Source organism: Macrobrachium rosenbergii, chromosome 33, assembly GCF_040412425.1.
Source record: "Macrobrachium rosenbergii isolate ZJJX-2024 chromosome 33, ASM4041242v1, whole genome shotgun sequence".
NCBI lineage: Eukaryota > Metazoa > Arthropoda > Malacostraca > Decapoda > Palaemonidae > Macrobrachium > Macrobrachium rosenbergii.
In genome coordinates, this window is record NC_089773.1 from 8,419,443 (window position 1) to 8,437,226 (window position 17,784).

The window sequence follows — 17,784 nt, forward strand, 5'->3', positions numbered from 1 at the left end:
TTCAGAGCTGACCCCAGTAATAATGAATAAGATAAGGCTGTATATGTCGAAGCGGTAATAGTAAAGATAAATTTGGTACTAATACAAACCCCATAATAATAAATAAAAAAAAGTTGCACATTAACCCCAAAGATCAAACACAGTAATTGATGTATACGACATGATACACTTTCAATGGAGAGTAGGCCTACAAAGCAAACATTTGGTAAAACGAATTGTGAGGGACCAATACAACATTTCTGCCAGTGTTCTCTCAATTCATTTACGATCACCACTGCTTGCATTGCCGTGCAAGCATTCCGACCGTGTACTCATAATGTTCCACCGAATCTTCTGTATCAGACTGCACGTATGTTTCTGTTTGTGAAGACGCCAGAGGTCTCGCCATTTCACACATATTACGCTACTGCATTGTATTCATCAATCTGTCTAGAATCTCATGGAAATATTCATAAGTGGAATTTCCTGGCCTTTCCATTAATATATGTTTTATCATTGTACGTTTATTATGTCTCTCACAATCGACATCTGTTTGTCTGTCGACAAGCACAGATGTCCGAAGCAAGCATAATCTCTGCTTTGTCTGGTCTGTATAGAAACTATATATATATATATATATATATATATATATATATATATATATATATATATAGAGAGAGAGAGAGAGAGAGAGAGAGAGAGAGAGAGAGAGAGAGAGAGAGAGAGAGAGAGAGAGAGAGAGAGCACATGAAGAGACACTTTGTAAATAAAACTTTTAAACGCAAAAAGAATCGACAATAAAATCACCTGAAATTCAATAATTACTGACATTAAATATCTATTTCTCGCGTTTTCCATTTTCCGAATCTATGAGAAAAATTATAAAAGTTATAAAAGTCACACTTTGCATAATATATACGGTTTCTCCCTGAGTATACAAATCATTATAAGAGCTCGGTGATTAGGCACTTTCTGGACCTTTTCGCCGAAGAACATACATAATTATTTTTCATTTATTGTGCATTGGAACGATATTTACATATGATTAATAAATAAAGGCTACAATGAAAAATTAATTATGACTGAAATGGAATGGAGATATGTTTAAAAGAAGGCCTGTAAAATCAAATACCTGGCGAATATACAACATAGGCCTAGCTTTACTGGTCTAGGCTTCATGTTCTAGGGTAAACAATGTTAAAGGCATTGAGGTAAATAATATCTGAAGGTGTTATCTGTATACTAATCAAAGCCTATATATACCAGCTTCCAGGCTTCCCATTGGATTTCAACAGGATGCCAAGTTTGTTTACATTTAATGCAAGGTGCACAGCGCCCCACACGGCCTTGGGGCCATAACTATTAGCTTAGAGCAAAACCAATATATTCAGGCTCTGCTTAGAGCAATGTGCATAGCAGATTTAAGTTGATATACATATTTTCGGCGTTATGATTGGTTGAAAGGGCAGACATGCATTATTTTACTGTACTTTTGTGTGGAACAGACAATATCTGAATGCATGACAAGGCCAGTCTGACAGCCTCACCATAACTCGTACTGCATTTTCCTGACCCAAAGAGCATTCACAGTCAAAATACTGTTTCTCTTTCAACACACACGCTGCAATATTAATGAAAATACTTGTGCAGTATCAATGACATTCATTTAAACAGCTACGTAGGCAGTCAACCTCCTCAGCTGACACTTACACCTGTCAAAATTATGGCTACAGAAATGGGTCAAACTTTCAACCCTAACTTAAATGCAATTTATTTTATATCATTGCTTTCTGAGATAAACTCAGCATTCTTGGCTTTTTTAACCATCATTAAGAAACTGCATTATTTCATTAAAATCATTATTATATATATATACAACAATATTGTAGAACATTTTACACTTATTTACACCACACTCAACATTGTTTAATATAATTATGTACGATAGTTATTCTTTTGCCACTTTTTTACAATCACAATAACTTACAATTATATATAAAATAATACAATAACAAATAATAATAATAATAATAATAATAATAATAATAATAATAATAATAATAATAATAATAATAATACAAACATGGCGTCCTGGAAGTCACGCGGTTTGTGTACATCGGCTTTGTTTCAGATACTTCAGTCTTTAAATATCAAACTACGGGTTCCCTCATTAAACACTCAAACTGCCTCTATTCCGTTATTCCTGTCATAGCTCAACTATTTTACCTCTGATCTTTTTTTATATATTACTTTTTTTTTTGACTTAGTGTGGTTCTGTCATTTGCGTTGTGAGGTTAGCAACTCATGCGTTTTGTATAAAGTATATTAAGATCTTGGTTTGTTTCTCCATTCTTTGAAAGTTTTTATAAGTTTGTTGATGTAATTTATTTGGATTGCTTTGTCGTTTTATATTATTTTTAGTGTGTTCTTGTGTAACCATATGTGTACGTATGTGACGTGTTTTTTGCTTTGTGTCTGCATGGATTTAAGTGTGCTCTAGTGGGTGTAATAATAATAATAATAATAATAATAATAATAATAATAATAATAATAATAATAATAATAATAATAATAATAATAATATTTTTCTTACTGTAGAGTTATTCGTATCGCGTTTTCATGAAAAAATATTGATTTGATTTTTGTTGTGAATTGCCTTCTGCCAGGTAACTGACAAACGAGAGACTGTTATTTATATCTGTTATGCATGTGAAATCCAATTTTATAATCATGCTTATGAATTTTGTAGAAATATGTACGTTTCTGTTTGCATGTCATGATGATAAGGGTGAAGGAAGCACATTTATTGGATAATGACACATTTGCATTATTTTGTTTGATTTTTTGCTGTGATTCAGCAGATGTCTTAATAACGGAGTCTAGAGTAGGCCTACTGTTTATTTATAATAATTATTTTCATTTATATATATATATATATATATATATATATATATATATATATATATATACATATATAAACAGTATATGATATGAAACTACTCCTGGTGAATGTTGTTAGACCTAGTTTGTATCTCCCCATCAGGAGAGGTCAATAGGTCAGCAGTAAGCTCACCTAAGTGCGTGCCCTGTATGGGCATGCAATCACCCAAAACTGTATTGTCACACCACCAGTTAATTTACTAAATTTAACAAAATATGTTGAAATTCCACAATATAATGCCTGGAACTTATTTTTGAAAACAAACTTGAGAATTATCTTAAAGTTTTTTTATGTTAATATAAACTTTGTGAGTCAGTTCTGTTTTGAACTTTGTGGTAACTTGGTTCATTTGAGTGCCATTGAATTGTAATTCTCTCTGAGTAATTAATTTTCATTTGTCTCTTATATAATTACCCATTTGATATGTTTAACCTTTAGTTATTAAATCAATTTTAAGTTTAAATTCAACAAGTGCGTTTCAATATCCCTCCATTTTATTTCATTTTCCCGTGTTTCAATTTTAATTAACGGTGAGTATCATTTGATCCGATAAACTTTGTATCCTGTTCATTAAAGTTACGTAAGTAACTTATAGAAACGAGGTAACATATATCGAGAGAGAGAGAGAGGGACTGCTCAGCAACTAAAAATACCTAATTGTGGTACTATTCAGTAATAATATTAGTGTGTTATCCTTGTTAGTACTGAATTGAGTTGAGAGATATCTCCCCGTAATTTAAAAACCGCAAAGGGGGGTTGTTGTTGTTACGTAAGGCTTTTTAGCAGCTTCTAACCAAGTAACACTTACTCGATGCTCTACTAACCCACGTACGACATTACGGACTTGGTAGCTCGTCGGCTGTGATGGAACATGGACCTTGCATGGACTCGCGACCTCATCCAGGAAATAAAAAAAGGAAGATACGACTCCACAGAACATATAGCCACCAATCTCACGAATCTGATTAATTCATTTATAGGTTTTAGGCAGACATGTCAAGCAGTGGGACAGCTACGGCCATTCAGCGCTGAAACGGAAATTAACAGGGAAAGGGTTTGAAAGGCGTAACAGGAGGAAAACCTCAAAGCAGTTGCACTATGAATCAATTGTTAGGAGAGGATGGACAGTAAGACGGAATAAAGAGAATATGAAAGGAGGTACAGTAAGAGAGGGGCTGCAGCTAGGGACCGAAGGGACGCATGAGAAAGGCTCATTAAAAATGAGCTTTCTTAGTCTCATTCCTCTCTCCCTTTGTCTCTCAAGGGGTACATTTTTAATTTATGGACTGATCTCGTATCTAGTGTGAATGGAATGGGACAGACTGTCCCTTAAGAGGGTTTAAATGGAGGACAAATGCGCATACCCTTTGTTTGACACCTGTGACTTCCAATAAGATCTCTATTTACGACTGGGAGAATTATTGCTCATATTTTGGTAAAATTCTCGTTGTCGCGTTGATATTCGAGGCTTAAGGTGGCGTTTTGTGACGGCATGTGTGGTGATAATGAATAAAGGCGTTGTTTTGTGGTATTGTAATTTGCACAGTCGATAAGAGATCATTTTATCTCAACATATTTGCCACTGGCCGGCGTCAGGAAGCCTTGATGTTGGCGGGGGGGGGGGGGAGGTGCCGATTTGTTATACGCTCGTTTTCCATTTCGCTAAAAATTAAATTTAATAACGTTCTACTTATTAAAATACAAATAATAAATTACAACCCTCACAAATATAAAGTCTCTGAAACATATACGATTTTAGGTAAAGAAATCAACCACTTTAAAATCATTTTATACCCCGGGTCTCTATAGACGCTGATGACGTCACAACTTTGTGTTTAGTGATAAAAATGGCTGAGTGCGACTTCCACTGGTGATGACCTTTATTTCGTAGGTGAGTCGAAGCCCCGCTTTTGTTCCGGCCCTTTCGGACGTAATTCAGGACGCGGCGGGATCCTAAATTCCCCAGGGACCTGATGAAAGGCGCCACGGCCGCTGTAAATGGAGAAATCCGCCGAAATCTCGGTCGAGTTATTGACCCAGTCCTCTGACGGACGTCTGACAGCTTTAGTGACAGATAGGCCTATGTCGGTCAGGGTGATTTTACCAATATACTTTTCAAGATGAGGTTCTTTTCATGTATGAATCGGCTTTAGTTTTTATGAAGCGGATTCCACACGCGTAGGTTTGTAGGTCTACGTTCCCGGGAGGCCCTTGTTGCTCTAGGCCTATCGGAAGCTAGACCGTGGTACCGGTTACAGTTTATAGGCCTAAGCTGAGGTTATTTACGATGATTTTATTTTAAAAAATGTAAATCAGTCATTTTTAATCCAAACACAGGCCTACTGTGCCATATAGGCCGGATCAGGATGGTCATTTGTTCGTTGCATTTTTTGGGAGACGTCGCTATAGGCCTTTATTTTAATCCTGTAATTTTCTATTAAATAGGCCTATGGAAATCATAGGCCTGTATATTGACGATTGGTTATGGTTAAAATAGGCCCCCTGCCAAAAAATTCTGAGGGTATGAACTTAATATGAAAGACGATATATTTTCACATTGTCTCTTAAATGTCTCAAATTATGTATTTAAGTTTATCAGAATATCTCTGTAAATGTCCCAGATTGTTTCTGTAAAATTCGTAAATTATTTCTGCGAGTGTCGCAGATTATCTGTAAATTTCTCTAAGTATCTTTGTAAATTTCTGTTTCTCAAATGATCAGCAAATTTCTGTAAATTTCTGTAAATTTCTCTCAAGTTATTTCTGTAAATTTCTCAGTTGTCTTTATTTCTGAAATTGTCTTTGTAAATTTCTCAAATCTATAAATTTCTCAATTGGTCTTTATAGATTTCTCATTATCTCTGTAAATTTCTCAGATTATCTTTTTTAAATTTCTCATTATCCCTGTAAATTTCTCAAATGATTAATTTCTCAAATTATCTTTGTAAATTTCTCAAATCTATAAATTTCTCAAATTATCTTTGTAAATTTCTCATTCTTCTCCTGTAAATTTCAAATTCTTTAAATTTTTATTATCAGTAAATTTATCAAATTAACTTTGTAAATTTATCATTATCCCTGTAAATTTCTCAAATGTATAAATATCTCAAATTGTTACTAAATCTCTCACACTAACTGTAAATTCTTTATCTCTATAAATTCTCAAATTATCATGCCTTGCCAAATGATATCTCTGAATGGAACCATTTATTAAAATTACCATAAAGTATTGGCAATTATTATTGATAATAAATAAGCTTTGTGCATAGGCCATGTCACGAATAGGCCTGCTTAACACATCCCAGTGTCCAGGATCTTGGAACTGAATGTCACTGGGCTCAGAAAATGAAAAGCTTCAAAATTTATGGGGAAAAATTGCTTAAACTCTCTCTTAAGTTTGGCAGCAGAGCCAATGACAACCATGTTTGCAGTCATTATGGTTGGACACACTCTCTCTCTCTCTCTCTCAGTCATTTTGGTTTGACTATAGTTTCTCTCTCTCTCTCTCTCTCTCTCTCTCTCTCTCTCTCTCTCTCTCTCTCTAATGACAACCATGTTCTTAGTCATTTTGGTTTGACTATAGTTTCTCTCTCTCTCTCTCTCTCTCTCTCTCTCTCTCTCTCTCTCTCTCTCTCTCTGACTCTCTCATGTCTCTTCTCTCTCTTTTGCAGCAGAGCTAATGACAGCCATATTTGCAGTCATTATGGTTTGACTCTCTCTCTCTCTCTCTCTCTCTCTCTCTCTCTCTCTCTCTCTCTCTCTCTCTCTCTCTCTCTCTCTGACAACCATGTTCTTAGTCATTTTGGTTTGACTATAGTCTCTCTCTCTCTCTCTCTCTCTCTCTCTCTCTCTCTCTCTCTCTCTCTCTCTCTCTCTCTCTCTCTCTCTCTAGTTTGGCAAATGACAACCATTTTTGTAGTCATTTTGGTGTTTCTATTGAAGAGCAGTATAAGTAAGCTTTGACAGGTTTGGCTACTTAGGCCAAGAATTCGTCACACACCTTGGCAATATTTTGAAAGCATCTGTCCCAGTTTGGTAATTTTGTGAGGAACTAATGATCGTGCATTTTTGCTTCCAGGAAAAATGGATGGGGAACTGTTGTCGTTGAAGTGGAACAACCACCGCACAACGTTCTACCATATCATAAGTGGTTTGAGAAATAAGGTAAAGTTGGTTCTGTTTTTTTTTAGTGTGATTGTAATCCATTCTTTATTTTCCCCATTCATTAAATCAGGCTTTTGGTTTTATTTACAGTTGACTGGCCTTTGTACTTATTGGCTACTTTTGATTATATTTTTATTTCTCTTCAATTGTAATATTTTTTTCAGATAAATCTCTTAAAGTGAAAGTTAAGTGTAAATTACAGGTTAGGTTAAGGTAGGAACTATGTAGAATTGCTGTTAGATATCTAGAAAATATTTAAGTACATTCAATAAATTGGGGTCCTTGTTACTTAACAGACTGTTACTTGTTACTTAAGAAAAAGCCAGACCTCTAAAGCATATTTTATATGCTTTCTCAATTGAGCTTCTTTTGATGTAATAGTTTCCTGTGCTGTATATATTTTAAATAATAATTTTTACATAATGTTTTTTCTTATTCACATTTTATGCTGAAAAATAATACACAGTTGGGTAAACATTAACCCTTTGAGATTTCAAAAGCAGCCTGTGGTAAAATTGGATATTCGTTTTTTTTTTTCATTGCTTGCTGGAAATTCATTATTTTTATGTTATAGCAATAATTTTTGTCATTTAGAAGCTAAATACTGGAAAACTACCCCCAAAAATTAAGGATTTTGAAGTCTGATGAAAATTAAGGCAAACCCTGAACTTTCCTTTAATTGAACTTTATATTTACTTTCACTTCAAAGCCATCTATTAGTTTTTTCAAGAAAAAGTTAAGTATATCTTAGTTTAACCAGACCACTGAGCTGGTTAACAGCTCTCCTAGGGCTGGCCCGAAGAGTATGTCAAGGTTAATCTGTTGGCTAAAGAAAATATGTCAAATAGGTAGTAGTGTATCAATAATTTCAAGGAAAAGTCCTGCACTCAGATATTATTTATTAATGAAAATTTTTGATTGAATAAATAAAAAAGGGTGTATATGATGGAGTACAGGTGAGATAGTGGGAGAAATTTACCATATTTTTATGCAGAAAAGGTAATTGGGACATCATGTTTAGTACATAACGAAAGACTGTAAATATCTCACATTATTTCGGTAACTTTCTCAAGTTACCTCATCAGTACTACGTTGTGTACACGTTTTCTATGTTGCTTCGTCAGAAAATTCTGTTAATCCATGTGAAGCTCTTCCTTAGAATGATCCAAATAGGCTGCTAGCAGAAGTGTAACAGTTGGCTTTTTCTGTTTCAGGAATCATATACCGACGTAACTCTCGCCTGTGATGGGAAGTTCTACCCCACCCACAAATTTGTGCTGTCTACTTGTAGTCAGTACTTCCAGGAAATTTTTGATAGGACACCATGCAAAAACCCAGTGGTCGTGTTGAAAGACATCCAGTGCCGAGACCTGGAGTTCCTCCTGGACTACATGTACATTGGCGAGGTGAATGTGCGCCAGAACGAACTCACGTCGCTCATCAAGGCCGCCGAGTGCCTCCGAGTTAAAGGGCTGGCCGTGCCTGACGAAGAGCCCAAAAAGAGTGCGAGTTCGAGTAGTGTTTCAAATTCCGAGAGACATCGCCCCGAGCAGTCTAGTCCACCCGCGAAAAGGCGACGTGCCGAAGAGCGCCGAATCGCCCCCATAGTCACAGACCAAAGTCCGGGCAGACCCCCGGGGGACAGGTTGGGCAGCCCTGACCGCAGAGACACACAGTCGTCCAAAGCCGACGGTAGTGCGTGTGATGAGGGCCAGGGCGATAGGTCCGACCTCATAGTGATTAAGGAAGAGAAAGAGGACACGCAAGACGATGTAGTTAATGTACAAAATAGTTATGACGGGGGGGACGATGACGGCGATGGCCCTCACGACTCGGAGGGCAATACGAACGAATTTCCAGAGTTCCTTCAGTCCACCATAGAAAAAGAAGAGCCAGTAGCCATAAGTGAATTTAATCCCGACTTCCCTGGGCCCTCAGGTCTCCAAAATGTAAGTACCGCATCTGTTAGTGTTACCTATAAAAATTGTTTTATGGCTATTGTTTTACTCTCTCTCTCTCTCTCTCTCTCTCTCTCTCTCTCTCTCTCTCTCTTCCTTTAGAAGTATTGTTTTGTTTGTATAACTTTTTATTGTAACTTAGTTTAAGGTACATACACAGAACATTATAAATCAATATATTAAAATGGATGTGTATATGTATGTTTGTATATTTTTATGTTATTTCAACCAGGCTTGGTATACAGATGACTTACTATCTGGAAAAGAATAATATGGGGGGGTAAGACATCACTAGCACCAAAGGGCACCAAAAAGGGGTGGGAAGGGCTTCCGTGAAATGGGGCTGGTTCTGCCTGTAGACTTAGTAACTAAATAAACTTCACTGGTTTATCATACCTCATTTCAGTATGCATATGGCTTACTGTCCGGAGAAGAATACTGTGGGGGTAAGACATCATTGGCACCAAAGGGGGTTTGGGTGGGAAGGGGTTGATGTGTAAAAATAACGAAAAACAACAGATTTTAGTGTCTAATTCATAGTTTTCGAGGTTGCTGAGATGAATAGTGACGCTCCCGATGCCCTTTAAGTCCAAGTTCATTCCCGGTAGGAAGTAGGGTGAGAAGGGGTGAAATATAAAATGTCCAAAATGTTGGGCAGTGTAATTAGAAGGGAGAGGGTGAAACAGTTTTTATCCCACGGATACCACTCAGTCAGATGGATTTCCCTTTTAACTTTTAAGAGGTTGCAATTTCCAGTGAGACTTGCATTCTCGATCACGATCAACAAGGCACAGGGACAGTCTGTTGAGTACTGTGGAGTAGATTTGGGAGCGTCATGTTTTTCCCACAGACAACTTTATGTTGCTTGCTCAAGGGTGGGTTCACCCAAGAATTTACTTATGCTTGCTTCTGATGGTGAAACTAAAAATTTTGTTTACAATCAAGTTTTGTGTTGAAGTGATATTACAGTGTCACCTGATGCCTATTCTTGCCATTAGCACTATGACTTAATGCAACATTAAGTTACGGCACTGTAAAACACCATTAACGGTGCTGAAAAGGCGCAGTGAGTCGGTGATGCACTGTATAGTGAATATCTGAAAGATTTGACTTTATAATTTGTATACTATATTAATATTTTTAAAAACCCATGATTAAAAATTCTTTGGGTGTATTCTACTATCTGGGTGTGTTCTGTGCTTTGAGGTTTTACTGTGAAATGCCCGGTACGTCAGCTAGTACAGTATATTATACTGTACTTACAGGCAGTCCCCGGGTTAAGTTGGACTTGCCTTATGATGCTAAGAATTCATTTTTTTTTTTTTACTTGTATAAATTTTTTTGTGTTGAGTACAGTACTGTATTTATTGCCAATTATCATTTTTATCATTACAGTATGTATCTAGATTGTGTGTATTGTCTTTTTTATAATTTTATCTCGTTTATCTAGATTGTGAGAGTTGAAATGTATTATAATGTATTCCTATAATTGTTGCAGATATTGTCCCACTTACAATTGGTTTAGGCTCCAAAAACCCCATCGTAGGAAAAATTGTATGCTGGATTTAGCTTATCCTAGACTAGGGTATTAATTGCCATCTATACATCCTACAGTATATATGGTAGCCTAGGCTACACTATACAGTATACGCTATGCATTGTACGGTATAGAATTATTAATATCAGCTAATTCTGGAGGTTCAATGCAGATTGACCTTGATATTTCAGTACAAAAAGAAATTGAATAACTTGAGTGAGAATCAGCCGTGTACTGTAAGGAGTAATCACCAAGATTCTGTTTGTCTGACTCCACCGTTGGCATACTTGAATGGCGTTAGGCTATGTATAACTAAAGAATCGGAAGAGGAGGGGATGATAAAAGAGCAAATTTGAGTTTTAAAGAGTTTACCATATATACTCGTGTATCATGTGACTTTTGAAGACCTAATTTTCAAGTTAATTTTAGAGGGCTGCATCATACACGAGATATAAGTTAGCATATGTCATATTTACACAGTATCGTATTATAAAATACAAACATAACAAATGTGCATCTTTTCCATGGATCTCTTAAGAAGTTATGCTGTATCCAATGGTATTGTATGCATTCTCATATTACTCTTGTATTATAAAATACAAACTTAGCGATCAATGATTTGGTTTGGAAATTAGCTTATGGCGATTATGCGGTAAGTTTATTTCGCCACATTTAACTGAATTCAGAGCGATTTTCTTGCTTCTAGTTAGCATAAATGAATCTCTAGATACTTTTATTATGTGGGACAAGGTTATTTTTCATTATACAAAGTGTTTTCAAGTCAAAATATGACTTAAATACGTATCGTTGTGCATTAAATTTAGTTATGGTGCCACTGTTTTTACACGGTTCATATTTCCGCATTTTATTTTGTTGTGGAATTTTTTGGCATGCATTATTCACTTGTCCACGGGGGAAAATTTCACTGATTCACAAATCTTTTCATAGAGCATTATTTACTAATTACAGGCAGTTCCTGGTTATCGGCGATCCGGTTTTAGGTCGCTTGTCTAGTGACGACGATCACCGGTCTCCAGTTATCGGCGCTGATCCCCGCTTGTTGGCACTATTATCACCGATTTTCGGTTATCGGCGATTATCGGTTATCGCCATGCTGTTAGGAATGGGTTATCGGTGGGGATTCCGTTCTGAGGGTGTGATGTAAACCGAAAATCACTGCCAACCAAAAATCGGCGATTTTTGGCACTTTTTTGGCGATTTTCAGGGCTTATTGGCACCAAAAAAAAAGCACCAATTTTCGGTTACCAGCACCTCTGTTAGGTATGTATCAGCACCAGTACCCAGTTATTGGCACCGATAAGTGGAAATCGGCGATTTTCAGTGCTGAAAATTGCTGATTTTTGTCACTAGACAAGCGCTGTAAAACAGATCCGTTAACCAAGCCCGTCATTAACCGGGGATTGCCTGTATTTTCATTTTATTTTCATGACAATGCATTTTTTTTTTATGATAAAAAAAATTATTTACTAATTTTCAAATATTTATATTAATGTAAACAGCAAAATATCAATAGTTAAATGCTAAATTAAAACCCCATGAAATTGCTACAGCATACCAATACAGTACTCTCTCTCTCTCTCTCTCTCTGTATCTCTCTCTCTCTCTCTTACTCTCTCTCTCTCTCTCTCTCTATTACTGATAGAGCATACTGTACAGTGTATCTTAAATATTTGCTAATTTCATTTTATTTATTATTTTCCAGTCTGCATTTATTGAAATGCAAAAACGTATAATTGTATAGCATGGAAAATATGAAAAAATTAATGACAGTAATTTTATAGCATGGCAAATATAAAAATATAATGACAATAATTGTGTAGCATGGAAAATATGAAAAAAATAATGACAAAGTAACATCACATTTATCTATAGAATTATACTGTATAAAACAAAAACATGCATGCATAAAAAATCTGTTATGTTATCACACACACACACACACACACACACACACACACACACACACACACACACACACACACACACACACACACACACACACACACACACACACACACACACACACACACACACACACACACACACACACACACACACACACACACACACACACACACACACACACACACACACACACACACACACACACACACACACACAGAGAGAGAGAGAGAGAGAGAGGTGATTAGAGATGAAACATCAGCGGTGATAAAATATTCTCTTGTGTACTGTTATATGTGATATAGTCAACTAAGCTTGTAATGAATTACAGTTCAATAAATCAAAGTAAAAAACATGGCAAAAATAGTTCTGTCATCTGTTTTGAAATTCCTAGATTTGTTTATTTTTGTGTTTTTTATGTTTATGCTATGTTATTTTCATTAAAAGGATATGTACAGTACTGTACTGATATGCAGAGAGAGAGAGAGTGAGACAGATTACGTCGTCACAGAAAAATTTTTTGCTACGAGGATGACAGCACAAGAATTTGTTAATAAATTTATGGGAGATGGTGAGGACTAACCACAAAATGACATAAACCAAGAGCTTACTGTAGTATGTATATTTTTTATCGTAAATGTAGTTGTACGTAATCACAGAAATACTAACATGACTTACAAACATAGCATTCTCTTTGGAGGTCGTGTCCCACCGTTCTAAACTACCCACGTATTTTAGATATGCTCTTCTGCAATGGTACTATCTAAAATATGTACCTGTACAGTAAATAAAATTTCAGTCATCTTACAACACAAGAAAATATGAATACTAGACGTAAAATGTATGCCCAGCGCATTATAGTATGCACAGAACGATGCAGTAGGCCAAAGAAAACGTGCATCTAAATGATAGGGGATACTGAAGAGTAACAGTTGTAGGCTGGTTCTTAATTTTGTAACATGACTTGTAAATGGTATTGGAGTGTTCTGTGTTGATAATTTGAGGTATATTTTTGTCTGAACTGTTAAGTTTGGTGATGAACTGTTAAAATAGGCAGTTTTAAGCATTTTAGGCTTGTATATAGCCTACTTAAGAGTAACAGTAGTAGGAGAGTACTGTAATGTAAGGTTGCTTTGGGTGTTATGGGATGATGGTGTGGGATGTATTTTTGTTTTGAATTATTGTTTAGTATTATAATTTAAGGTATATGTTTCTTTAAACTATCAAATCAAGCAGTGCAAAATTTTAAAAACAGACACTTATAAGTGTTTTAGTTTAAGGAATACAAAGTATTTGGCAGTTATAAGCCAGTTATAAACATTTTTAGAGGGGATTTTTGTATTTCCGCAGTAGGTTCTGGAACCTATTCTCACGTAAAATTGGGGCCACTGTATATTTTTCATTAATAGGTAGTTTTGAGGGGATGTTTTTTGTGTAAGAAAATGAACAGATTCCATTTGCTATTTTCACCTAATTTCATCATAATCTGAACTTTACATATTTATCTTTTGTGGGCGTGAAAACGACAGTAAAATGTGCTCTTTCATGACCAGTAGTTTTGATTCTCCAATTTTATTTCCGATCGAGTTTGATGGCACATCGATGTTTACGGAAGTTTCATCCATGTTGCTGATACACGATAATTTATTGTCATTAGGAGCTGAACTTTGTTTTTTTAGCTGTAGCTACAACTTGCAGCTTAAATTTAGCAGTGTGTTTCCTTGCCGATCTTTTCTCCGTAGCGAGTACTGTGAGGGTATAATGTAAAAATGTATCAGTCCTATGCTATTTAACGCCATTTTTAACATAACTACTGTGATTGTTTACTATCGTACAATGGTTTAAATGCAAGCAAAACAGCTGTTGTTAACCGATTCGGTTGTTCTTAGCAAATCGGCTTTTTTTCGTTCAGCTGTTTATGGCTGTACATTGGACCCCTTGGATTTGCATACTCAGCGATTTGTGGTCTTCTCTATGGAATATATATAGGCATTATTCGTGGAAAATTCGCCTTTTCGTGGTATTTTTCACTGAGAAATATTTACAAATTACTGCATTTTCATATAATTTTCATGATTAAATGCACTTTTTGTGATAAAACTATTAAATTATTTGGGTGCAAGCATTTTTAGAGTTTTGTTTTTGTTTGAACTATCAAATATGCATTTTAGAGGGGTTTTAAATATTCACAGATTTGAGCTATTTGCAGGGGAGTCTGGCACACATCCTGTGCGAATCTTGAAGTCAACTGTACGCATTTACACAACGAATATAACGTTACTAATAATTCTCTTTTACTTTTGTAACATTTAACTAGAAGATGGGATAAGGAGATGGAGGCAAAGGAGTTAGTGTATTGTTATTTGGTCTCTCGATTGCACTGCTGTCTGTGCCTGTCGCTTGCGAAATTTTAAAATATTTTTAAAAAGTTGTATCAGTATTACATAATTGCTAACCCCATCGCAAAATCTCATTATTGCAAGGCGAATTATCGTAACTCAAGTACTACTTGTATTATGATCTGACTTAACCTTTAACGGATGGGAATCCTCATAAGAGTATCTATACAAAACAGGTTTTGGGTGAGGGACGGGAATCCTCATATAAATAATCATATTTTGTGCCACACCGTTTGAATGAATTTATGGGGAAAGATGTTCATGACTTATGGCAACTATTAGCTCGGCACAGGAGAGACATTGATCAGTATGCCTTGAGATTTCAGAGGGGAATGTATTGCCTCTGCAGCTCCAGGAAATCTCTTTCTTTATTTGCTCATAAATATGCCCAGGGATTGCTGTTGGTTTTAGTTCTTATATGATAGTATGTCAGCTGTAATTGTAATTTTGCAAAGAACATTGCAAAGAAATATTAGAAGAAACATGTATACCTTACAAAAAGTTACTGCATCTCCCCACCTCAGTAAATCTTATAAATATTTTATAACAAATATACTCAGAGTTTGTGACTGATTTTAGTTCTTATCTGTTATGATATTGTGTGAGGTGTCATTATAATTTTACAAAATAATTAGAAAAAACATGCATAACTTTGTAAAATTAACATATTTTTACAAGTGTCTTGTAAAAAGAGGCCCCACTTGGGGTTGTAAATAGTCACTTACAACTTTCTGTGGAAGGTAGGGAAAAATTGTTAAAATTTTTTTTACACCACATGCATATCTTATTCTATCCATTGATGTGTTTTTTTTTTTTGGCCAACCAGTCTTTTTCAACTGTAGTGTTTAGCCTGTCCCTTAAGGCACTTTTCAACTCAAGTCGCACCTTTGGAATGGAACCCTGACGTAAGTTGGGGACTGCCTGTTCGGTAAACCCCCCATATTCGGGGGGATGTGTACCACACACACACACACACCCCCGCGAATAGCTAAAATCCGCCAATACTTAAAACCCCTCTAAAAACATTCAGAGCTGCCTATTTTGATAGTTTAAAACAAAAAAAATTCTAAAAATGCTTATACCTGAGTATTTTAATAGTTTTATCACATAAAGTGTATTTAGTCATGAAAATGATAAAAAATACAGTAATTAATGAATATTTCTCGGTGAAAAATACCACAGTTGGGCGAATTTTCTGCGAATAATGGATAGATACGTTCCTCAGAGGAATCCGCAAATACGCAAGTCCGCGAATCGTGAGAACGCGAATACGGGGGTTTACTGTATACATTGATGATACATACATACATATGTATGTATGTACAGTATATGCAAGCATTGTTCAGGTATTTTACTAAAGTTTCTTGATGTAGCAAAAAGACACCTGTCTGTATGTCCATTGAAGCATTAATCCTTATGCTCTCTCTCTCTCCCCTCAGAGCGGCTTGAACCCTTGGGAAGGAGAAAATAGTACAACAAGCTTCCCAGAGGGTCTATCTGGGGCAGTAGCGGCAGCTGTTGCTGCTGCTGCACAGCCGCAGCAGAGACAACAACAGTTGGTGAGTATTCGGCTTTTCCTCTTGAAAAATTTGAAGGTGCCAAAACTGCGGGTGCTGTGGCAGATGGGCTGGTTTTGATTTGCTAACCTTGGACGTTGAGGTCATGTGGATTGAGTGCTGGACTCATTTTCTCTCTCTCTCTCTCTCTCTCTCTCTCTCTCTCTCTCTCTCTCTCTCTCTCTCTCTCTCTAGTTTTAGCCTTTCATTTGTATTACCCCCATTCTCTCTCTCTCTCTCTCTCTCTCTCTCTCTCTCTCTCTCTCTCTCTCATGTTCTATTTTTTTAAGCTTTTCACTGGTATTTTCTCTCTCTTCTCTCTCTCTCTCTCTCTCTCTCTCTCTCTCTCTCTCTCTCTCTCTCTCTCTCTCTCTCTCTCACTGGTTTGCTTCCACATCCACAAAACTGGTGACTTAAGGTCACAGTAGTCACAAATATTGTTCGCCTAAATCCAAGTTGCAGTCTTATATAACCATTTAATCAACCCAAGCTTAGGTGGGTATTATATTGAGTGATTCTTTGGAAGTCTAATGTGAGAGACATTATTGGCTGCACATGGAAAGGGAACTTCCACTCCACCCCCCCCTTCCCCCCACATGGCATCTTTGTTCAAACGCTTTAAGGTACTTTAAATTTCATTCATTCTCAGAAAAATAGTAATTTAGCTGTCACTTGTTTTTCCCCAGAAAGAGAGACAACAATGAATTTCCACTTTTTTTTTTTAACGTAACTAAATAATGGTCATAGGGGAACTTATTCTTATACTGTTTTCCTTTGTGTATATTGCAATTGCAGTTTATATGCTGGAAGACATATGTGATAAATTCTCAGAATCATTTGATACAATCTAAATGACAATAAGGCTGAATGCGTAATGCTCTCATTTGCAGCACTTGAAATTCTGTGATTATAGGAACATTTGTAAAAGATTTCATTTTTTCCTTTTATAAATTTTTAATGGCAACCTGTATCCCATTGGGATGTGTATAAGTCCTCTCAAGCCAAATATTGGCACCTGAAAAATGTTTCTCTGTTTGGTAATGATCAAGTTTAGCGCAGTAATATATAGAAATCCCTTTTGTGACATGATTCAGATATAAGTAATGCTCTCTATGTTTGATGAATCCAAGAATCTAGTCGTGCTCTGTATTACAATATACAATAATTTGAAAATTATTATATAATAATAATAAATGACAGATGCTACTTGGGAAATAGTTCTGGTATTCAGTTGTATTCTTTTACTACTTTTTTTTAGTGTCATATTGTGTACAGTACTTTGAAGCTGTCGCCGTTCATAACCGTAATGGTTTTAAGACTTTCCAGGC

The 17,784-nt window shown here is 35.9% G+C and overlaps 1 protein-coding gene across 31 annotated transcripts in view; it reads left to right on the forward strand.

Moving 5' to 3' along the window:
• Positions 1 to 2,244: 2,244 nt before the first annotated feature.
• LOC136855886 (protein tramtrack, beta isoform-like) overlaps positions 2,245 to 17,784 on the forward strand; it is a 107,361-nt gene continuing 91,821 nt past the window's right edge. For 27 of the 31 annotated variants that reach the window (XR_010858163.1, XR_010858162.1, XR_010858164.1 and 24 more), the window contains exons 1-4: positions 4,710 to 4,811; positions 6,998 to 7,083; positions 8,298 to 9,032; positions 16,340 to 16,459. Coding sequence is in view for 27 of the 31 variants with exons in the window: in XM_067133312.1 (XP_066989413.1) it covers positions 7,003 to 7,083; positions 8,298 to 9,032; positions 16,340 to 16,459 (936 nt within the window). In the remaining 4 variants the exon portion in view is untranslated. Of the gene's footprint in view, positions 2,273 to 4,709; positions 4,812 to 6,997; positions 7,084 to 8,297; positions 9,033 to 16,339; positions 16,460 to 17,784 lie in introns of those variants that run through there. The other 4 variants (XM_067133326.1, XM_067133322.1, XM_067133304.1 and 1 more) reach the window with 2 other exon arrangements.